Here is a 23593-nt window from a genome sequence, read left to right as displayed (position 1 = left end):
TTACTCCCCCCCGCTCCCCCCCTCCCCATCCCCACGGTAAAGCACCGAGACCTTCCATTGCTACAGCCTCTGCTCAGGGGGCAGCTGTCTCCCTACCTCACTGCGGCTTCTCCTACAAACCACGACACTCACAAACACAGGCCATTCTGGACCCCAGCCCAGCTGCTTCCGGAGTTCTGCAGCCCGTGAGCCCTGCCCACGGCAGATCCCCTTCACCCCCCAAACGCTCCGTCCCCTTTCCCGGAGGGTGCTGAAGACACACTCCAGTGGGAAGGAGCAGTGCGAGACCCTCCGTGCAAATACTCGCAAACAATGGGTTTTGAAACGACGCACATTTTAAAAATTCAAGTCAAATCCAGGAACAAGACTAATTGGTTGGTATCAGCCGGCCCTTCGGCCCTTCACCCACAACAGGAGAACGGTCAGTTTCTGACGTCAGAGAGGCATGAAGGCACCAGCACCACCCCCAGGGAGGCTGGTTCTGTGAGTTTGGGAGGAAGCCTGGGGGGAAATGCAGAGGCTTCATCCAACCTGGTGGCTTCCGGGATGTGACGATGTGACGATGTGACGATGTGATGTCACTGAGGGGACCCTCAGCGCCAGGGGGCAACTCTTTCCCTGCAATCCTGAAACTAAAAGGAGGAAGGCGCTTTCCCAGGGCCCTGCTGGGTAGGGGCTGCGTCTCCATCCACTCCCCACAAACAGGGAAGGAGAGGTACCTTTCACCCACACGCCTCTGCATCACCAGACCCAGAGGGGAACTCCCGCACATCCTTCTGGGCTCTAGGCATGGCCCAGACAGCCTCCTGCCACAGCAACGCCACGGGCACCGGGCTGTGTCCTGGGGGGCATTGGGCAGTCCAGGATCTGAGGGGGGAAGCCCAGAGATGAACCCCGGGTCAGGCAGGCCAGGCTGGAAATCAGAAAGTGGGCACCAGGCCGCTGGGTCTGCGTGGCTGCGAACAGGTGGTCACAGGCACAAAAACGGAGAGGTTGACAACAGGGATTCCCCCCGGGCACTCAGACTAGGCTTGTCCCCAAGAAGACACGAGGCAGCCTTGCCCCCAAGGAAGCGCCCGCTGGTGAGTCACAGAATGGGGCTGTCCTCAGGCTGGCTGCTGGGCAGAGCTGGGAGGTGCCCCGGTGGGCAGTCAGCTGAGGGAGGCACAGTTGGGCTCCGAGTCCTCCGGGCAGCCCCCGGCCACCTCCTCCAGCTCCTCGGGGCCGTCGGTGATGCTGGGCTCGCTGGAGCACTGGCGGTGGGGCGGCGAGAAGCGGGGCGGCAGGAGCAGGCACTGGTCCTCGGCCCCGGGCTCCTCGCCTAGGCCCGAGTGCATCATGGTGGCCATGGCCAGCAGCTGGATGTCTGAGTGGGCGTTGGCCACGGTGTGCCGCCGGACGCTGCCACACTTCTCCAGGTAGGCCTCCCCCTCCTGCTCCGTCAGAGGGGTCAGGGCCATCTCATTCAGGGGCCGGCCGCCGGTGGCCATCGGGGTGGCATAGTTCAGGACCGTGACCTTGGGCCGGACCCGGGAGTGGCGCCTGGCTGCAAGAGAGAAAGCAACAGAGGCTGTCATGGAGGAGGAAATAGCGTGTGTGTGTTGGGGGGGGGGGGGGGAGAGTGTCAAATACGCCTCATCGATGGGGAAGAATGACTAGGGGGCAACATGCCAAGGGGCCACCAAGACTGAAGGATCTATGCCAGCCTGTGGCAGAGGTGCTCTCGGAAGGCTGGAGGCACCGTTTCTGTAATGTTCCCACATTTTTTACAATCGCCATGCATTACTTTTATGATCACAAAAGTCGATACCTATAAAACAGAAGCAGCAGGGAGTTCAAAGCAGCAGCAACCCCGTTAAAGAACCAGCCTTTAAAAACGCCCTTGAACACAATTCATGTCTCTCCCACTGCTGCCAAAAGCAAGCACCTGAGATTGGCCATTGGAAGACCCCGTGTTGTGGCCCCAACTCTACAAGCAGCCAGGCAGGAGGTGGGGCTGGGCTGTCCGCTGAGCATTCCCTACGTGCAGGCCCAGGAAGAGGAAAGAGCTAGAACAGAAGCTGGGCCCAGGACACAGGGGATTTGGGGGTACAGGGGACAGATGTGCTGGGCGGGCCCAGGCAGTATCTCTGGAAGAAACGGGAATTCATTGGATGATACCCAGGGACCCCAACCTGGTAGAATGAGCCAGGAAAGGTGTCTCGGTTGGGTGCCTGGAAGTCGCCCACCTCTCTGACGCTGTTAGTCCAGCAGCCCAAAGCCCTGGGAAGGTTAACGGGCAGCAAACTGAGAAGAGAGGCCTGCCGGGCTGCTGCTGAGAGCTGGAGCCAGAGTGAGGTGGGCAGCCTGGAGGAGGGGGTCCCCATGACTCCTGCAATAGACACTTCCTAACATGTGAAATGCTGTGCTCACAGAAGGAGAAAGAGAAGCATACATGTGATGTGGGGCCTGCCACAGCGGCTTGAGCCCAGTGCCCATGTGTGTGTGTGTGTGTGTGTGTGTGTGTGTGTGTGTGTGTGTGTATGTGTGGTGGGCAGCTGTCTCAGGGGCAGTCATTAACTGAGCACCTATTATGTGCTAAGTTCTGTATCAAAGAAGAGCATACTTCATCGACATGAATGAGCCCATTTTGTAGAAAAGAAGCCCGAGGTTGAGATCTACATTCAGGCCCAGGCCGCCAGGAGAGCTCCACTGGGAGGCCCCGACTCAAACACAGGTCAACACAGCACTCCAGGGACTCAGAGACGTCCTGCAGAGGGCTCGGCATGTGGCCTGGGGTCCCGGAGAGGGAGGCAGAGGCACACACATGCCTCACTGGGAATGGTCCCTGGGGCCAGGCTGTCTCTAGCTGGGCCCATAATGCCGGCAGGTGGCAGCTCTGCCTGGGTCCTGCCCTAAGGCAGGGCAGCTTCTTTCTCCGTGGTGCTCAGCTCAGAGAGGTTGATTAACGGACTCCAGGCCACACAGCTGAAGCCAGGCCTGTCGTTTCCAAGGCCCTTCTCCTTCCTCGGCTGGCCCCACCTCTCTCCTCACTGCTGCTCTCTGCCTTCCATGCGATGACTCACCCAAGAGGCCTACTGCTCTTCCTTCTGCTTTCTGGGCAACATGTTTTGGTTCTCAAGACGGGGTGTGGGCAGAGCCCAGACCACAGAGCCGCTGGGCTGTGTCAAGTCCCCTGGGAAGACAGTGTTTGCTCGCTAAACTCCCACCAGACTCCAGAGGCAACCCCAAGACAAATGTCAGCTGCCTCCCCAGTGGGGTCAGCCCCCAAAGGCGCCCCCCGCCCCCCACCGCCCCCGCTTGGGAGGCCTTAAAACTGATGGAGGCCCGGAGCTCACAGACGCTCCTCGCACTGTCCCTGTTTGCTTTCTCCGACTGTCTTCTTCACACCAGGGAAGGCCAGGCCCTGCCACTCAGAGGAGAAAACCTCCCAAGTAGCGATGGATGAAGCTGTCAGTGCCCCGGGGGCCTGGGGCCCTCTGAGCAGGGTGAGGGGCCGGGTCCGCCCCCTCTGTTGGCACCTACCTCCAGGCCGCCTCCTGCCTGTCACACTGGGTGGGGGAGGGGAGGCCTCTTTTCCTTCCTCCCGTACCAGGCCCCATTGCGGGGGGGGGGGGGGGGGGCCCTCCCCCGTGAGCTCTGGCATCGGTTCCCTCTGCACAGAGCCAGTGATGGCAGTTCCTTTCACACCCCAGAGAGAAGAAAGCGGTGAGGCACTCCCTGGCCCTTTGTTGGGAACTTGGTTCCCAGCCTTTGATCTGCAGGGCTCACCGGCTGGGCCCCATGGGAGGGGCGGCCATAATGCGGGCATTGTGACCCTGCACACCAGGCCACTGTGGGCATCCCCACCAGGCCCCAGCACCTGAAGCCCTGAATGCCTGCTTGTCAGGAAGAGAAGGATGGTATCTGGAGGCAAAACCCCCTCTCACCTCCCTCCCCCCGCCCCCCCACAACTGGAGACCCGTGGGGGAGGGGTGGGGGAGGCCAGGGCTTTTGTGTTTGCTCAGAGGGCCCTGGAAGTAGCCCGGGCAGCGGCCTGGAAACTTTGGGAATTCTACAGAAAGGCAGGGTGAGGGCTAGGTCCTGACATATCGGCCTATTTAAGATTTCACTGGCTCAGAAAAATGATGGCTTTGGAGCGGAGACACACACACACAACCCATCATGGCCTCCGACTCATCTTTTCTCTGAAGCGAGCCTTGTACATCCCGGGAATGAGGCTTGTTCCTCAAGCCCATGGGCCTGGCTGGCAGAGAGAGAGAGAGAGAGAGAGAGAGAGAGAGAGAGAGAGATCCCAAGAATCCCAGATCAAACATGTAAAAAAACCACTTCCCCAGCCCTGGTCACCTCCCCTCTTGTGTGAAGTTTCTTAATGACTCTGAGACCCAGGTAACCACAGTCCCCACCCCCAGCGGGTTGTGCCAGGATGAAAGGAATACATGCCAAGCACCTGGAATGTGCCAGGCATTTGGTAAGTGGTGGCTTTTCAGATGATTATTCAGCTGCCCTTGACCGCTCCCACCCCTAGCCAGGCCCCAGGACCATTGCAAAGCCCTCCTATGGGGACAGGCTGCCTTTCCTGTTCACTCAGCTAACTCATATGCATCCTAGAGGCCCCAGCAGATATCGCTTCCCCCAGGGAGCCTTCCCTGATTTCCCCGTCCAGGTAAAGTCCCCCGGTGGTGGGGAACCAACACCCTTGGACTTCCCCACTCGGAGCACTTGTACACAGATGAGTCGTCAGCTATTGACTGTGACTTCCTCACCTGACCGTGCTCGCCAGAAGGCAGGGGTGGGTCAGCTTTGGTCAGGGACAGACCTGCAGCACTTCGCAAGGTGCCTGGACAGGGTCTCAGCACGGCCTTGCTGGAGTAACACCACCAAAGCAATCCAAAGAGGGTCATTTCCTCCCCTCTGGGCGCCCTCTGAGACAACACCCGGGAGACAAGGTGGTCCTTGGTTCAAGAATGAATCCTCCCGCCTCTGCTTTCGAATTGGACAAAAGCATGTACTGTATTACTTTAGCTGGAAAACTGGAGCTGTGCCTCTTAGAGTAAGTCCTGCACTGAACAAACTGCTGGGTCTACCCTTGTTCCTGGCTCTAGGCCCAGCGATGATGGATGGAGTCCCGCCACGGCCCAACCTGCTGGCATCCTGGACCTCGGCCTGGATCCCCCACCCCGCCCCGTGAGGTGAGCCCATAGGCCACCCGAGCAGGAAGCTGGGCTCCAGGAAGGGAGCGGCCACAGGGCGCCCAGGCACCGCTGGGAGGGCAGGGTTCCTTCAGCTGTCATTTCTACTCTGCCTCTTTCCAGCTCCTGGGTGGAATGAGTAAGTGATGAGCGAGCCAGGGAGGGGGGGACCTGGCAGGCAGCAGGCCGGGGCAGCACCCCGTCTGCGGTGGCTGTGGTTAAGCTCATGTCTCCAGAGAAACACGAAGGGGTGGTGAAGACCGCGGCAGCCCTGCCTCTCTCTGCAGAAGAGGCCCGGGAAGGGGCAGACCTCTCTCTCTCTCTCTCTCTCTCTCTCTCTCTCTCTCTCTCTCTCTCTCTGCAGGGGAGGCCTGGGAAGGGGCAGAACCTCGCTGGAGGCTGCCCCTCCGCTTTGTGCTCTGAGGGCAGCTCCAACTCCAGTCAAGCAAGGAGAGGGGCAAAAGGTCCTCAACCCAGGGAATCCTTTCCCGGCCCTGCACCCCTCTGTGGGTGCTGGCCGCCCTGGCCTCGGGGTACAGATGCCATCCATCTAACACACATGTTTCAGTGCCTACTGTATACCAGGCACCATTCCAGTTACTGGAGATAGAACAACCAACAGAAAGTTCCTACTTTTAGGGAACTTTTGTTTCAGAGGGTAACTGAACCGTCTTTCACGATAAAAATGCCTTAGTATCGAGCTATTTCCTTATCTAGACGGAGGTCGCACTGAGAGAAGGAACGAATCCGACTCTAGCTTCTCCAGGGGGCCTGTTCCCGAGCCTGGCGCTCACTAATGCTAACTTTCCAGGCACCAGAAAACAGCCCCAAAAGGGTTGGTCCCCAAATCCGACCTTTCCTTGGTGCACAGGCCCTGGCGGTACCTACAGACACGGAGGCGGGAGCAGCAGCTCCACTGCATCTGACCACACGTGCAAAAGAGTGGCCTCACGTTTCCCGGTGATTTCAGAGGGAAATCCACCACGGGCGGTTTTTCCACTCAGTGGAGGCGGGTGCAATCAGGCAGCTTCTGGTAGCAGATCCAGGAGACATGAACGTGGCAGGCACGAGGGAAAGATCAAAACCACAGATCAGAGATGCGGACCAGACAAGCACAGAGGGGCCCCCGGGGGGGGGGGGGATCCCAGAGTGGGGAGCAGGTTACCAAGACAGAGGCCACTGGGGAAGCGTGAGGGTGAACGTGCACACACTTGCACAGGCCTGCATCCGAAGCCACAGTCCCGGCACATCTCTGTGGCCGGTAGCATTATCATCAAGGCCCTGGGCAGCTCGAGAGCAGTGGCCCTTACCCAGCGTGTACGTGGGGCCCGAGACGCCGCGGTCCTCACTGACGCCCAGGAAAGGAGAGACCACTTGCTTCACCAGCTCCTCCAGCTGCAAACAGCCCTCGCTGGGGCCCGTGGGCTCGTGAACACTCTGGAAACAAACATCCAAGAGGGGCAAAGGTCACTCAGAGTCGCCAAGGCCAGCGGGCCCTCCGGCCACGTCCAAGGCAGTGGCCCCAGCAGGCAGGTCCCCGTGGCTGGAACGCAGGGAACCGAGGCCTGCAGCCCGAGCCACGTGCCACGGGTCCCCGTGATCAGAACGGTGTGTGGAGGGTGCCATGGTGCCTCTCCCCCGGTCCCACCCATGCAGCTTGGGTGGACAGTCCCCACCCCGGCTCCGAGGTTGTGGATTGGCCCCAACCAAAGGAATCCCACCCCCACGGTCACACTCGGCACGCGGGCTCTTTCTAGAAGCACGTGACACCATCAAAGCACAGAGGCCTCCCACCAACCCCAGGAAGGTGACAGTCTCGTCATCTCCTGCTACAGACGAGGACATGAAGGCCCAGGGAGCTTAAGCAAGTTCCCAGGAGAACACGGCCGGTCCATGGCAAAAACCCAAGAATGGGTCCTACCGGTTTGGCTCAGTGGATAGAGCGTGGGCCTGCGGACTAAAGGGTCCCAGGTTCGAGTCCGGTCAAGGGCACCTGCCTGGGTTGCAGGCTCGATCCCCAGTAGTGGGCATGTAGGAGGCAGTGATCAATGATTCTCTCTCAACGTTGATGTTTCTAACTCTCTCTCCCTCTCCCTTCCTCTTTGAAATCAATAAAACAAAAACAGAAAATACAGGAATGGAACCCAGGCTGTCTGGCTCCGAGCACATCTTCCTGCCACTTGTGAACAGGCTAGAAAAGAAAGGGGGACCAAATATGAAAAAGTCCAGAGCAGCAGAAGAAAGGGAGTCACAGTGGAACGAGATGCGTGTTGAGCCCCAAGATGAAGAGGCGGTTCCAAAAGCCCAGCTTGACTGGCGTCCTCAGAGCCCAGGCCAGAGCAAACACCAGCTGAAACAATGACCACAGCCGCCAGGTCCGGAAAGGAGCCAGAAGTGACCAAGGTTTTCTAGAAGACCAGCAGACTCCTAGGGGACCCAGCTGATCCCTGGAAAGGACACCAAGCCATGCTCTGGGGCCCAGGGGCTGCCGGGGAGCAGAGAGGCAAGGACCATGGGTGTTGTGCTCAGCCCAAGGGCCGTCCTGTCAAATTCTCAAAGTGGATTGGATTTTAAAACACCCTCCCACCCGGCAAACCCCAGTGCAAAATGAAAACGCGGGGTCCCTTGTTCAAAAATAATGAAGAATTTCAAGATGGTGCCCAGATGGTGTGGCTCTGTGATTGAGCATCTTCCCATGCACCAGGAGGTCTCTGGTTTCATTCCCGGTGAGGGCATGTGCCTGGGTTGTGAGCTTGGTCACCAGCAGGGGGCGTGCAGGAGGCAGCCAATTAACCCTTTGAGTGCCAACCAATATCCTAGGAACTATGCTAAAATTGCCAAGGCGTTTTTTGCTGATTTTACAGCAGTTTAGGACAAAAAATTATGAATCGCAAGTAAATGAAGTTACATATTCAAAAACTTAAGGAAACCTTTACTACACTGACATATTCAGCAATATCATCATCACTAATAAGAGCAGACTTAGAACTGGACGCCGTTTCGAAGCTCTGATAGCGCTCCCGGCACTTTCGGCGAAAGACAGGAGGAGCGTGATCGCGCTCCCCGGCACTCAAGGGGTTAATGCTCTCAAATCAATAAAAACATATTTAAAAAACAAGCAAAACAGTCTTCTGGGCTAACCCCAGAGAGCCGAGCCCAGCCCCGAAGGGCCGAGCCTAGCCGTAAGAGCTGAAGCAAGTCCCGAAGGGACAACCCCAGCGCCTAAGAGCGCAGCCTAGTCCCAGAGTGCTGAGCCAAGTCCTGAAGGGCGGAGACTAGTCCCCAGGGGCCTAGCATAGCCCCAAGGAGTCGCTTCGAGGCCTGAGAAGGTAAAGCTAGTCCCTGACAGGTGACCCTAGCCCCGAAGGGCCCAACCTAGCCCGGGAGCCTTGAGCCTAGACCTGAAGGGCAGAGCCAAGCCCCTCGGAGGCCTGACACGGTCTCCCTTCTGGCTGCTGTCTTTTCAGGAAGCCCACCTGCCCCAGGAACCTTCCAGGGAGCCCTGGTCTGGCTTGAGCCAGGTCGGGGTGGGTTCTTGCTGTTACTTGTAACCCCTGACTCCCTGACAGAACAGGGGAGGAGGGGGGGTGCCCCCAGCCTGAATGACCGGACAGCGTCTCCCTCCCACCGGGACCCCAGCACAGAGCTCAGCGCCCCGGACCTCAGAGATGCTCATTTGCTGTCCAGCAAAAGGAAAATGAGCTAAGGGACATGAACAACGAAAGGACACTACACTAAGCTAAGGCGCTCTGGTCATTCGGTTCCTTCCTTCCCCCGTGTCCACAGCGACAGTCTCTTTCCTTCTTTCCTTCCCTCGGCCTTGGGGTGGCGTCTCCCCCGGGGCCTCACCTGCAGGATGAGCAGCATCTGGACGATGGACGGGGGCAGCTGGGACGGGCCCAGCAGCAGCAGGTCGCCCAGCTTCACCTTCAGCAGGACCAGGTCACGGAAGCCCAGCAGGGAGATCTGGCGGATGGTCAGCTCCTGGCCCTGGGGGAGAGAAGAGGCGGTGTCGGGAGGAGAGGGCTCCCTGGACCTGCCACCAGCCACATGGGTGTTGTCCAAGAGGCGGGAATTGGCCTCCATCCTTCAGAATGAAATCTTTGCTTAACATAAGGTGCGGCTGGACCTGCCTAAATAACCCACAGGTGATACAAGACGCTTGTCCTGGGGGCCATGCTGTCCCGGTGCCCCTTGAGGGTCAGAAAGAAGGAAGAGAGAGGCAGATGGGAGAAACAAGAGCAAAGATCACCACCTCCTCCCCACATTCAAGGCTGCTTCCTCAACTTCATCCATTAACTATTTGAGCACCAGTCGCATGCCAGGTGAAGGAGGAAAGCAAGGGATCTGTTAGATTCATATAAATGCAAGTAACTCAGGAAGAAAAAGAACTGTGGGAGTAGAAGGAAGGGACTTGTTCAGCCACATGGGGTGGGGACAGAGAAAGAAAATAACAGCTAACAATCCTAAGAACTGACACTAAGCTCTGACCATGGCTAGGCATGATTCTAGATATTCTTGATGTAGATTGAACACCCATGACCACCCTTTGAGAGAGGTACTATTATAAAACACACTTCAAGGTGAAAAATCCTAAAGCCCATACAGCTGGATGGCAAACTTCTTTAAAAATATTTTTTTATTGATTTCAGAGAGGAAGGGAGAGGGAGAGAGATAGAAACATCAATGATTAGAGAGAATCATCGATTGGCTGCCTCTTGCACGCCCCCCCAATGGGGATGGACCCTGCAACCTGGGCATGTGCCCTGACCGGGAATCGAACTGTGACCTCCTGATTCATAAGTTGATGCTCAACCACTGAGCCACACCAGCCGGGCTAAACCTAAACTATTTGGTTTTGGAGTTCCCGAAGTTTGCCAAAACAGAAAGGGAAAGAAGGGCCCATGTTCCAGGCTCTCCTTTGCACATATATACACAGAACACTCCAAAAATCAATTGCTCTCAGTAGAGACAAAGGTATCATTCGAGTATGCCCTGCCAATAGGATATGGGTTCTCACCCTTCAAGACTACCAAAGCTTGAGAAAGTTTAGCATTTCTTGTAAGCCCTTAGGAAGGTTTTACAGAAACATGGGCAAGAGTGGTGTGGCCAACCCTGCATCCCTCTACCCTCCAGTCCCAATACACACACACATAACGCCACCCACGCCTTCCAGACCCAGTTCCACCACCCCCTGGACTGCCTTCCCTGACCACCTCACTGGCAGTGGTCCACCCCCTCCCCAATCTTTTCCAAGGTCCTGTAGCTTCTATGTTTTGCATCATGCCCCAGCACTTGGCACTGACCACTTATCTGGTAGGTATCTGCCCTCACTTTATCTCCTAGAGCCTTTCAGTTTACAAGGAGGAAAACCAAAGGCCAAGTTCCACCCCCTTGAGCACAGCAGGCGCTCAGAAACACAGCTGTCCCATGAGGAGTAGGTCTGGCAGACACCTCAACCCACAGGGAGTTGTGAGAAGGATCCGACTGGACTCACAGACACCTCAGAGGGTGTTACTACCAATAATGAGCACTCCTAAGTCAGGGGTTCTCAAAGTGGGGTGTCTGACCAGCAGCAGCAGCAGCAGCACTTGGGAAATTAGGGGGAAGTGGACAGGAACAAAACCAATTGTTGCCACATTTTACAATCTTTCAAGAGAAGCGGGGCGGTACCAGCCTCAGACCTGCACAGCTGGGCTCCTCTAGGCCCCCTGCAACTGTGTCAGGACAACGCCCACCCAGATCCCACACACCCCATCCTAAACCCATCTGGGCACCCTCACCTGGGATTTTCACGCCCAGATGGCCCTAAGAGACACCCAGGACAGCAAACCCACTGCAGATGGGTGTCCAGTTATATGTGAATGATTCTCTAGTCTATGTCTCAGACCTTGTGTTGTTTATGTTGATCTGAAATCCAGATTTAACTCAGCATCCTGTATTTTCATTGGCTAGATCTGCCCACCCCACCTCCCAGGACTGCCTTCTTAAGACCCACTGCTGGCCGAGGAGTGACCACAGCAGGGAAGGGAGACGCTTCTGAACACGGGGTGTGGAAGGAGGGGACTGAGCTGTCCACATCAATGCTCTCAGTCCTCTCTCAGGGGAGCAGGACGAGCTGGGAATGGGGGGAGGAGAGCTGTGGGCTGCAGGCTGGGGGTTTCCACCACAATTGTCAGGGGCAGGCCCAGAATGGGAGATGGACTCCACAGGCATAACCTCCCAAGTTTTAAACATTTGACAAATAGTTCAGAGAATTCCAGGTTCCTTTAAAACAGCACTCAGAGCAAACAAAGCAGGTGAGTCATTACCTCTGGCACCAGGCAGTTCCCACCATGGCTAACGGCTGGGTGGTGGCTGCGCCCATTAGCCCGAGCAGACAGGACCCTGAACACGGGGGGCAGGAGTGGGGCAGTGCGCATGGCAGCGCAGGGGTGTGACACCTGGGTCCACCCGCCTTAGGGGATGTCCACACTGACCTGGCACTGACCAGCCCTGCAGCAGGGTGGCGGGAAATAAGTGGGAGAATGAGCTGAGGTCACAGAAGGAGACACCTCTGCTCTTTCTGCCTAAATTCCTCCCTTTGCAGGAGACGAAATGGAGCTACGTCCCGAGAAGTGAGATGAGTTTGCCCAAACCCCACGAGATCCCGAGTCAGGGTTCTTTCTGCCACGTGGTCTTCAGGAACCCTTTGTGGAGCGCAAGGAACACCACTCCTTTCCCACAATCTGGGAGCAACAGGGAAGTTGCTTAAAAATCGGGTTTCAGAGAAAGGAGGGGAAAAGGGAAAGAAAAGGAAGAGTAAGAAGCAGGCCACTCCAGGAATATGCGGACATTCTCCAAACCAACAGGGCGACGCAGGCCTACGAATCGCTACCTCTGCGGGGCCTCCTCTTTGCTGGAGGTGAGATGCTAAGGATGGAACCAAGCACCCTGCAGAGACCTCCCAGTCCTTAGCCAACTCAGGCTCCCGACCTCCTGTCCTCCCCCGTCACCAGGAGGCTGCAAGTGGCAAAGGCCAAGCCGAGGTTGTTCCGGCGAGACTGACCTGAACTGGGTAAAATATGGCCTGCAGGGTGGGGAGGGTCTCAGTGAAGAAGTGGTCCCAGACTTCAGCCAGAACCTCAATGCGATTGTCACCTACACGGGGGCGAGAAGACGGGAGGGGGAAGAAAGAGAAGAACTTGTCATTACTTGCAGGAGAGGCCAGAAGACAGTTCCATCTATTGGAGCATGGGGAGAGGGGGGCACATAGGGAGAGGGGGGGCATGGGGAGAGGGGAGCGCGGGGGACAAAGGCCCCTCACCTACATTTGATCTGTAAGGTGTTACTACAGTAACCACGGGGTTGGATAGAGACTCAACTGGAAATACGCAACTATGCCTTCTGGCCCCAACCCAGAAAAGGGAGCTGAATTTTGAAAATCGTATAACAATTGTTATTATCACGAGAATGGTTACATTATCAGTCCCTGTGCTAAATTACTCATCCATGAGACATCTCATAAGTAGACTCTATTACCCTATGATACAGGCTCAGAGAGGTCAAGTACCTGGCTCAAAGTCACACAGCAAAAAGGCAGAGTCGGGATTCCAGAACCGTGCTCTTTGAGCAACATAAACTGGGCAAACGCTGTCCTCGTTTATATATTGCTTTGGTGGTTGTTTTTTGATCGCTAAGACAATGGCTTTTTATTCTGGATTTGAGCTATCAGTTGAGGGAGGTGGAAAGAGGGCCAAGAAACTGTCACCTCCACCCACTGCTTTTCAGCATTTCGGTCCCTTGTGGGACACAGGACTCGAATCCCGAGGCAGGGCCTACTCTCACTCCTGGGACCAGGGAGCCTGAGCCGTGGCCACACACCACCCCCGGCTAGATGACACGGGTCACCCAGTGCTACCGGAAGGCTGTGTGAGGAACTTTGCACCTGCAGGAAAGGCGGGGGGCGCGGCTGAGAGGGGCCCGCACGGTGGCTGCTGTTTAATGACCCAGATAACAGAGCTGATTGGGCACTGTCTTTGCTCATCTGAGGCAGAGAAACTGGGTCAACCAAGATTAGACACCGAGAGCTGCGTTTGGCCCAACACCGCCAGTTGCACTGAACTGATACAGAGCTCCATGTAGTACGTTCCATCTATTAGTTTAATGGACAATAAAAGCAGTGGCTGGGAGAGAGAGCAGAGCAAGGGCATGACCGGCAGCTAGCAGGGCCGAAGGCATGCAGATCTGGAAAGGTCAGTGCGAGATGTACGTGGGGAAAATGCAAACCCCTAGCGCCCTCCCCTTTCCCTCTCACAGCGCTAATTACACTCTGTTGGGATCGCTTATGCTTGTTTTACTTCTCTGACTCCACCAGGACGGGAGTGAGTGCCTGGGCTCTTTCTGTCCTGCTCACCATTATATTTCTAGTGCTTAGCATGATAAATCAATTTCTAGGCGTCTTGGAATGAATGAATGAATGAATGAATGAATGAATGAATGGCAAGTGTTAAGTGTACAGGGTTGTGGGGTTGTTTTTGTTGTTATTGTTTTTATATTCTTTTATTGATTTTCAGAGAGAGAGGAAGGGAGAGGTATGGAGAGATAGAAACATTGGTGAGAGAGAAACATCATCGATCGGCTGCCTTCTGCATGCACCCCTACTGGGGATCAAGCCTGCAACCTGGACAGATGCCCTGACCAGGAATCGAACCCTGACCTCCTGGTTCATAGGCCGATGCTCAACCACAAGACATGCCAGCCAGGCGGTTGTGGTTTGTTGTGTTTTTTTTTTTGCAAACACTAGGGCTGGTGAGTGGAGGGAGGTTACCATTTAACCCAGACCTGGGACAGGATAGAACAGGACTTCCTGATTAGCTCCAACACTCTCCTTTGCTTAAAGAAAACCTCCATAATGTGGGCCTCTTGGCCAGGGAGAGTCTGCTTCCCTCTGTGTCGTCATCATCTTCTATATTCCCCTCACCCTCTAGCCCTCACTCTGTGGGCTTTATTTCAGCCCCTCCCACTCACCAGGTCCCCTTGTGCCTCAGGCCCTTTGCAGGGGCCAGTCCCTTTGCCCAGACTGTTCTTTCCCTCTGCTCTCTGCCTAACCTACATCTGTTTATCTTTGTAGTTTCAGCTCCAACATATATTTTTATTGATTTCAGAGAGGGAGGGAGGGAGGGGGAGATAGAAACATCAACGATGAGAGAGAAGCACTGATAGCTGCCTCCTGCACGCCCCTCACTAGGGATCGAGCCTGCAACCCAGGCATGTGCCCTGGGCCACAGGAAAGTGGTCAAATTCTCCTACTATGGATGGCAAGATAGTCTTAGTACTTAGCCTAGCTGCAGTTTTACATTTGGTGATGATTGGATTAATATCTGTCTCCACTACCAGGCTGGGAGCGCCACAAGGGCCTGTAATCCTAGGATGGTTTTGTGCACCCCTGTGTCCCCAGCACCTAGGAGAGAACCTGGTCGATAGAAGATAATCAATAAATGTTTGACTCAGTCCATCAGCATCCTCTTTTCAAATGCAGGCTATGCTAGTTCTCTGCAGGAATGAGTCAGCCCGGTACCTAAAACCAAGGTGAACCCCCACACCCAGATGAATGTGCCTCCCAGGAGAAGAGGCTGTTCCAGCTCCTCACTGACAGCCCTTAGGCCAGTGATGGCGAACCTATGACACGCGAACTCATTTTTTTTGGTTGATTCTTCTTTGTTAAATGGCATTTACATATATAAAATAAATATCAAAAATATGTCTTTGTTTTACTATGGTTGCAAATATCAAAAAATGTCTATATCTGACACGGCACCAGAGTTAAGTTAGGGTTTTTCAAAATGCTGACACTCTGAGCTCAAAAGGTTCGCCATCACTGCCTTAGGCTAAGCCTTCGGTACGGACAAGCAGAGGCCCCCCTGCCCTGAAGGAAGGGAGGTGAATCCTGCAGGTCGATGCCGGACCTGCCGGCACCTGTCTGCTCCCCTTCCCCACCCAGATGGAACCCTCGTGGCCACGTGAGGCCATCCCTCAGCCCCACAGCCGGAAGGCGCCTGTCCCGGGAGCCTGGGCCTAATTGCTGGCTGCAGACTCCAGAGGGGAACGGAGGCTTTGGAACGTGTTCAGAAAACAACCTCAGACAGACACAGGGTAGCCCCGGGGAAGCAAGAGTTCAAGGAAGGAGGTGGCGTCACCTCCAGAAACAGCCCCACGTCAAGGACTTAGCTCCCTGCCAAGTCCTCCCTGGATGGAAGGTTCTAGATGACTCTCTTAGAAAACTCTCCTCTAATGCACCATGAGAGCTGAGATCACCAGAGGTCCGGAGGATAGGTACGGGAAACACCTTTCAAGTCAAGGTCACTAAAGCTCAGAAGGGACGGCTGCGAGTCACCTGGCACATCCCTCGACAGAACGCCCCGCGGAGAGGAGCTGCCTCTGCCCTGTCTGCGGCCAGGAGGCGGCGTGGATGTATATTAGCAAAAAGGTCAATGAAGTGCAGTCTGGCCCTGACCGGTTTGGCTCAGTGGATAGAGCGTTGGCCTGCGGACTCAGGGGTCCCAGGTTCGATTCCGGTCAAGGGCATGTGCCTGGGTTGCGGGCACATCCCCAGTGGGGGGTGTGCAGGAGGCGGCTGATCGATGTTTCTCTCTCATTGATGTTTCTAACTCTCTATCCCTCTCCCTTCCTCTCTGTAAAAAATTAATAAAATATTTTTTAAAAATAAAAAAATAAAGTGCAGTCTGTTCAGCGACAGGAAGGGTCCTCTCAGTCCTTTCCAAACTCTATTTCATAGAAAGAGAGTCCTCTTCCCCAAACGAAATCTTGCTTGGAGCCGTCATGCATAACATAGAGCAGAGACGTTCTGGCTGAAGGGATGAAACCCTTAACAGTTCCCCTCAGGCCCCTTCGCTGTGCAGAGAGGACCCTGGCACCCAGACCCGGGACCAGGGGGCCACAGAGAGACCACCCGGGCCCCGAACTCGCCGGCCCACGGTGGGGCTGTGGCCCAATAGCCCGGATGACCTGCTCACCCGTCTAGCTTCATTCTGAGGCTTCACTCTGGATGCATCTGTTGAGCATCACTTGGGCGAGAGACATTCCCCTTTCCTTTTTTTAAAAAAATATATTTTTATTGGTTTTAGAGAGCAAGGGAGAGGGAGATAGAAACATCAATGATGAGAGAGAAGCACTGATAGGCTGCCTCCTGCACACCCCTCACTAGGGATCGAGCCTGCAACCCAGGCATGTGCCCTTGACCAGAATCGAACCTGGGACCTTTCAGTCCGCAGGCCGCCACTCCATCCACTGAGCCATACCGGCCAGGGTCCCCTTTCCTTTTTAAGGGCACTCAGATCTCTGGTTTTGCTCAGCGTCCTTTTCCTAGAGCTGGTATTTGTCCATATTTGCAAGAGCTTGTAAAAATTCCCCAAATGACTTAGACAAATAATGTGCCCAGAGACCATGCTTCTGTTTCCTCTCTTCCCTAGCCTGCCACCTTCCACACAGGTGTCCTAGCCTGCCACCAAAATGCAAAAGGCCCACTAAGTGCTCATCAGAGCCAGTCGCTGTAAGCAAGGCCTCGGGTCGGTGGGTATTTGTAAGCGTGAGGAGTCTCAGCATAGATGGATGCAAGGGAAACAAGGCCACAGGTTCAGGCAGCTCTCAGAGAGAGAGAGAGGCGAGTGTCTAATCTCTGATCTTCACAGGCTGGTGAGCACTCACTGTGTGCCAGACAGCGCCCTCTGCCCTGCCGGCCTCGCATTTCTCTTCCTGCCTTGCCTGACTGGGAGCCACTTCCCTGGACGCCAGTCTCTTTCCCAGGGAATGGGAGAAAAAAGGGGTGACCTAATGCCTGGTAAGTCTGGGTCTAGAAGTAAGTCTGTCCTACAGCCAGAGGACTCAGGCTAGAGCAGGACGAACAAAAGAAGGAGGAATCGGTTTGTGTACCTACTGTGTGCTGGGTATGGTGCTGTGCCGGTGATGCACTTGATCCTCCCTACCATCCCGACCCCCATTTTATCATGTTAAAGACACTAAAAACCAAGGCTCAGAGAAACTAGAAACTTGCCAAACAGTCACCCATGAACGCAGGGGCAGCCGAGGTCAGGATCCACACGGGTGGGAGCTGACGTAGTCCCAGGTGGAGCTAGTCCCAGGGGCTGGCGATTCTTGCCTTGGGACCCACCTTCCAATTCCATCCTGTCCTGTTCAATGGGCTCTAAACCTCTTTTACAGCCAGAAAACGTTCCTTTGCCTATCAAACGAGACCCCCTGAAGTGACCGTCTGCTTAGCCTAACGTTTCCCTAGCGGATAGACCCCTGGTCACTTATGACAAGAAACAGGACAGAGGCCAATAGGAAATAGCCTGGATCAGACGAGAGAGAACAGCATAACCAGACCTACCGTGTAACTCATCCCATCACAGGGGACGGCTGCACACACCCCAGGAAAAGCCCCCTTACACGAGGTCTGCAAAGCGACCTCCAGGTTCCACTTCCCTTTTCGAAGCACAGTGGCAGCTGCCGTGGCACGCGAGGCTGACTCGGATGGAAATGCTGCCGCCTCGCCGGACAGGCAGCGGCTGGGGTGAATCCCTCGCGTGGGGCCGGCCGCATTTGGACAGAAGCGCCTCGGCTGCCCAAACCTCAAAGCCCGAGTCCGGGGAACCCCGCTCTGCGAGGGCAGCCTCATACTTGCCTTCGCACAGCTTAATCTTCTCCTCCACAAACAGCAGTCCTTTCGCAAGAAGCTGGTTCTGCCAAAAGAGAACAAAGAACACGAGAGCTGAGCTCCTTTGCAGGTGGCAGCCCTCTCCCCCTGCCAGCGTCCTGGGCGCTGGGAGCTCGCCGGGCCTCCAAGGTTAAGAAGCCTTTTGTCCTCGCGGAAGGCCGAGGCTCCAGGAGAAGACAGCCCATCGCAACAGAGTGAGACACGCGCCAAACCCAACCTCCACCATGGCCATCCCTCCAACCCCGGAGGGGGCAGGCGGCGAGCCTGGCTGGATTCTATGGATGGACACTGATGCCCAATGTCCTTCCAGCCTTTCATCTAAACTCAGAAAAGAGAACCTGAAGGCAATGGGAAATTAGGCAGAAAGAATAGGTTTTTCAAAAAGATAAATTTAGGTTTCTCAGGCTGGCATGAAAGACTACACACAAAATCATTAGCAGAAGGATGTGTCCGTCATGTGTCTGCAGGGGAAGGTTGTGGGGAGAGAAAGATTTAGTCCCTTTGCAACTAACCATAGTTAAACGTTTTGTGTTTGTTAGAGGGCTCAGGCCCCTCATCTCACCCAATTCCAACCCTCCGGATCATCCTGTCAGCCGGCGCCATTCCCCTGACTTTACTGGTGCGCACAGTGAGGCCTGCCCACCGGAGACAGCGCTGGTCCACCTGGCTCCAGGAGCTGTGTGCTCTCCACTCCGCTTTGCTGCGTTCCAGCAAGGCTTCCCGCAGACCCCTGCCCTCCCTCAGAAAGCTGGTCCCCTAAGCTACGGAGCAGCCTCTCTGCAAGTCCCAGCAGCTCAGAGAGCAAGAGTGAGCTGCCGCCTCTCCACTCGCCTCATTACCAGGTTATGCAAGGCCTACGCTATGCGGTGGGGGGCCCAGGATGACCAATATCCTATAAAAACTTCATGCATTTCTTAGTTCTCTCCTTTATAAAGAGCCCTGTTACAGAGATGATGAGGGCATGGGTGGCAGAGAGGAAAGAACTGTGAATCAGGCCAAGGGTTCAAGTCCCAGCTCGGCCACATTCAAGCTCTGTGGTCTTGGACTTAATTTCCCTGAGTCTTGAGTTCCTCCTCTGGAAAATGGCATCATTCAGCAATATCATAAAGTTCTGATAAGAATAATCATGCCCTAGCCAGTTTGGCTCAGTGGCTAGAGCTTCGGCCTGTGGACTGAAGGGTCCCGGGTTCAATGCCAGTCAAGGGCACATGCCCAGGTTGCAGGCTTGATCCCCGGTGTGGGGTGTGCAGGAGGCAGCTGATCAATGATTCACTCTCATCATTGATGTTTCTGTCTCTCTCTCCTGAGGCACCAGCCCCACCCCTTCCCCAGCCCGAAGGCTTCAGCACTTTAACGAGACTCTCTTCCTCTCTGAAATCAATAAAAATATTAAAATAATAATAATAATCGCTACACACACACACACACACACGCTATTTTACGTCCTTAGTAATCAGTGGTGGGTAGTGATGACAAGAATTGCTCTCTTAGCCCAGCTATCTTCATACCAGGAGTGGGAAGTAACGGGAGTCTACAATAAATAGGCCTACATCCAAAACATTAAAATGTTCTCTCAAAGGTACTGTCACATTTGTGACTAATGTAACATAAACCACATTTCATAGGTCCTCGTAAAATTCACAAGATAACGGCCTAATTTTAAAAACTGGTCACTAGTTTCCAGATGGCAGACGAAAGCCTAAAATCAAAGTGATTTACAAAGAACTCCTTCACAAAACATGATGGGATGGGCAGGTCATTAAGGTGAAACCCTAACTGTGTTCTCCACCTTCCTGGAAGCAAAGGTAAGCCAGCAGCTTCCGGGTCAGAAAGCAAGACGAGCCCTGAGCACCAACCAGACTTAGACAGTAAAACCGTCCTCAAGTCTGTTGACATTTCCGCCGCGTGATACAAAAATCACATTGTAGCCTAAGGAATAAACTTTAACAAACGGCCTGGGTTCTCCTTCCTTTCTTTCCAGTTCTTTCTCCTTTAAGAAGACATCAGGCGGGGCTTGGGGGTGCGGGGGGTATTTTTTTTTTTTTTTTTTTTTTTTTTAAGGAAAAGAAGGTGCTTGTGTCTTGTAGAGAATGGAAAACATTCTTTTTAAAATCCTCATAACACACAGCATGGAAATCCTGGAACTGGGGCTAAAAGGCGCCTCAAAGACATCTAGTCTTTCTCCTGCTCCCCCTCCCCAGTCCTGAGGTCAAATCCAATGGTCAATGCGGTTTTGATGACAGTTGGGTGGGTCCGCCTTCCAGGGAGCTCAAGCACCTTCCAAACTCATTGGAAAAGGCTCAGATTCCTGGGAGTTGGCAGATGCTGTTATTTCTCAGTTGAATAAGCTGAGGCTACATGTAGGGTCTCTCTCCATCTCCTACGGCTGGAGCACAGGCCACTAGAGAAGGCTCTTTTGGGTTGGCCTCGCCAGCCCCGCCATCCACGCGGTGGAGTCAGCCCCATCATGCATGCTCACTGCCTCGACTGCACCCCCATCTTCCCTCTTTGTGGACTGGCCTGGTTCCTGCCCACCTGGTCTCAGACTGAGCCAATCATCTTCTCTCCTGGGAACCTGCAGTCACCTGACCCCAATGGGTCCTGCCTGCCTAAGGGCCCGCGCTTGGGTCTCAATGCTCTGCCGTTGCCACCTACACTTCTTTTTTTTTTTTTTTAATACATATTATTGATTTTTTACAAAGAGGAAGGGAGAGGGATAGAGAGTTAGAAACATCGATGAGAGAGAAACATCGATCAGTTACCTCCTGCACACCCCCTACTGGGGATGTGCCCGCAACCAAGGTACATGCCCTCGACCAGAATCAAACCTGGGACCCTTCAGTCCACAGGCCAACACTCTATCCACTGATCCATACCTGTGAGGGCGCCACCTACACTCCTAATATTTTTACCTTTGATGTTGTGCTTCGTAAGTGACATCTGATGGGGCAATGGAGCAGGCACGGGGGTTTGGGGCCTCAGCTCACCCATGGACCTGCCTCCTACCACCTCCACAGAAGGGTTTTAGGTTCCTGCTCCCCACCTCCTGGAGCCTGGCCCAGGGGGGTCGCCACCACCTTGCCCCATTACTGTCATCCTAGCCCCTAAATGTGACAGTGTTGTGTGTGTGTGGGGGGGGGGGGCGGGGGGGCTCAGGCACTGGGGCTAAGAGGGGTAGGGAGGTTCCGGTTGGTGTAGCCCGCCCTGACCTGGGCAGGCAATGCCCTGATGCATGTACTGGTGACTCCACAGCGGCCTCTTGACCCCCCTAAACTATGTACCCAGAGTGCAGCGGTGACAAACTCTTGGGGGTCACCCATCCAGGGCCCAGCGGAAGCGGCCACATTTTCATTTTGCACTGGGCCCTGCAAATGATGATGCCCAAGGACACGCCAGCTGGATGTCTGGGGGGCTTAAGGCTGCGAGACCTGAGGAAAGGAAGAAAGAAGGAAAGAAAACTGGCCTTGACTCGGGCCGCGATCTGCACCGTGTTCGTCTTTCTAAGCATCTGTGCTCCCCGGGCCTCACCTCCCAGTGCTCCCAGCCCCTGACAAATGCCGGACTCTGGAGGGGCTGGGCGACGTTTGCCGCAGGCATCAAGGCTGGGGCCAGATGGCAACGGGCTGCAGAAGAGCCCGCTTTTCTCCGTCCATTCCCTGCCCCGAGGCACCAGCCACCCCCCTTCCCCAGCCAAAGGCTTCAAGCCAAGAAACAGTTGCATTAAGTAGCAGCCACCTAGGAAATGACTGGGGACTTGGAACTGGGCCGTTGTTACTTGAACTTAGACATGGAATACACAGCACTTTAATGAAGTGGCAGACAAGCCCAGAACGAAAAACAGCTGACATCTATTTTCTAAGGCATCGAAAAATGGGCTGCCCACACACACACAAATGAGGTTCAGCTAGGAAGAAGGCAAACAACAAAGATGTCTGGGGAAAGGCACCCCAAACCATCCCACCACCAGGGGCTTGGGGAGACCCAGCTCCTTCTGGGTAATCACACAGGGTGGGCGGGAGGAGGCAGGGAGGGCAGCAGAGGGGGGAGGGTGGGAGGGTGGGTGGCCCTAGTGCGGGGCTGGTCAAGCAGGCACCTCCGCAAACCGGCCACGGGGACTCAGGACACCGGGGAACCAACAAGGCTAGGGGGCAGGGAGAGTGATGCTACTGCCTGTATCTTTCTGGAAGAAAGAACTTTCCACACGGTAGGAGTTCTGTAAATGCAAGGGCTGCTAGCCCTCCCTCACGTCTAATGTTTTAGCGGTGGCGATGGCAATAACAGGAAGAATGACAGAGCTGTGTACTGGTTCTTACTCCTGTCAGCCCCTGTAGTAGACCCTACTCATGCATATCTCACTTACCTTTGCAACAATCCTGTTCCCTTTTTTGCAGACGAAGAAACTAGACTCTGGGAAGCAACTAGCACATGTGAGACTAGAATCTGCACCCTAGTTGGTCTGATGCCAATGCCCATGTTTTTCCCCCAATATATTCCTCTGGTTTATACTTTAGCAATGATAATAAAAAAAGGCACTAAGGTACGAAGAGCCACCCTCTGTCGACTGTTCTCTATGTACCATGCACTTTGCATATGGCATCTCACCTACTAGCCTCGTCAACCTTCTGAAGTAAGTTACCATGTTTACACCGAGATTACTTCTAAGAAAACGCAGGCCCAGAGAGGTTCAGTGACTTCCCTGCAGTCACACAGCCAATACGTGCTCTAGCAAGGACTGGAATCCAGACCTACCTGGCAAAAGGGCTGGCGCTGTTAGCCTCACACTCTCCTGCCCTGTCCAATGGAGGAGTTTCTTAGGTTCTTGCCCGTGAGGGGGGAAGTAGAAGAGACCCATTTCAGGTTCCCAGATGCTGGGGGCAGTTGGGTGGGCAATCTCCAGCCAGGTAACTGGGTTCCCCCCACCTGCCCACAGCTTCCATCCAACCCGGTCATTCCTGCTGCTCCCAGCTTCCCAACTTACGCCTCGCCCACGTCTTTCCCAGGCCCTTGGTCTCCACCGTCCAAAGTTGATGTCTAACACGGTGACTACCTGGCTCCCAGGCGCAGTCTATTCCCAAAGAAGGCGTTCTTGCCGACCCCAGAGGGCCGAGCAGTGTGTCACTCTGCCTACGGAGAAGCTGTAGGAACCAGCAATTCCACCCCCGGCTGTTGTTTGCAGGGACACCCGAGACTACGCAAGTTCCTGTGGTTGGCGCCCAGCCAGTGATGGAAATCGCAGCCGCCTCTGCCTTTTCCCTCCGTGACTTTGAAAGTGCAGCCAGCACCTCCAAGGATGCCTGCGTTTCCTGTGAACCCTGATCCTTCCAAGATAAGCCACGAAAAGTCGTATAAACACAGCTCACCCCGCCGGGCCCAGAGAGTCTCTAATAAACCGGTTCTGGGGTGTGTGTGCGAGTGATGAGACCAAGAGAAAGGCCAGGTGGGGAGCGCAGAAGGTGAAAAACCTGGCACAAACGCTAATTCTTCCTTCGGCACCGGGTCAGTGGTTATTAAAAGGTGAATGGGGATTTTCTTGAAAAAGGCATTTTACAAAGAAGCCGGAAAACAGTCCATGCCTGTTTTGCTGAACACCCTTCTCCCTTCCCCGCTAAAAAACAAAAACAAAAAACACTGAAATTTCTCTTCTCTGGAGTTTTCAGGGGCTGTCTTAAGGGCATTTCAATACTGA

General features: G+C 54.8%; 1 protein-coding gene across 2 annotated transcripts in view; it reads right to left on the bottom strand.

Moving 5' to 3' along the window:
- Nucleotides 1–314: 314 nt before the first annotated feature.
- Nucleotides 315–23593, bottom strand: part of PRR5L (proline rich 5 like) — a 76003-nt gene continuing 52724 nt past the window's right edge. For both annotated transcript variants that reach the window (XM_081099335.1, XM_081099336.1), the window contains 5 exons: nt 17875–17932; nt 12241–12332; nt 9042–9182; nt 6503–6629; nt 315–1546 (listed from right to left, as the gene is read on the bottom strand). In XM_081099335.1, coding sequence (XP_080955461.1) covers nt 1152–1546; nt 6503–6629; nt 9042–9182; nt 12241–12332; nt 17875–17932 — 813 coding nt within the window. In that variant the 3' untranslated portion in view covers nt 315–1151. The remainder of the gene's footprint in view (nt 1547–6502; nt 6630–9041; nt 9183–12240; nt 12333–17874; nt 17933–23593) is intronic.

This window comes from Myotis nattereri (genome assembly GCF_964212035.1).
Source record: "Myotis nattereri genome assembly, chromosome: 9".
Taxonomy (NCBI): Eukaryota; Metazoa; Chordata; class Mammalia; order Chiroptera; family Vespertilionidae; genus Myotis; species Myotis nattereri.
This window is presented reverse-complemented; position numbering and strand designations above follow the sequence as displayed.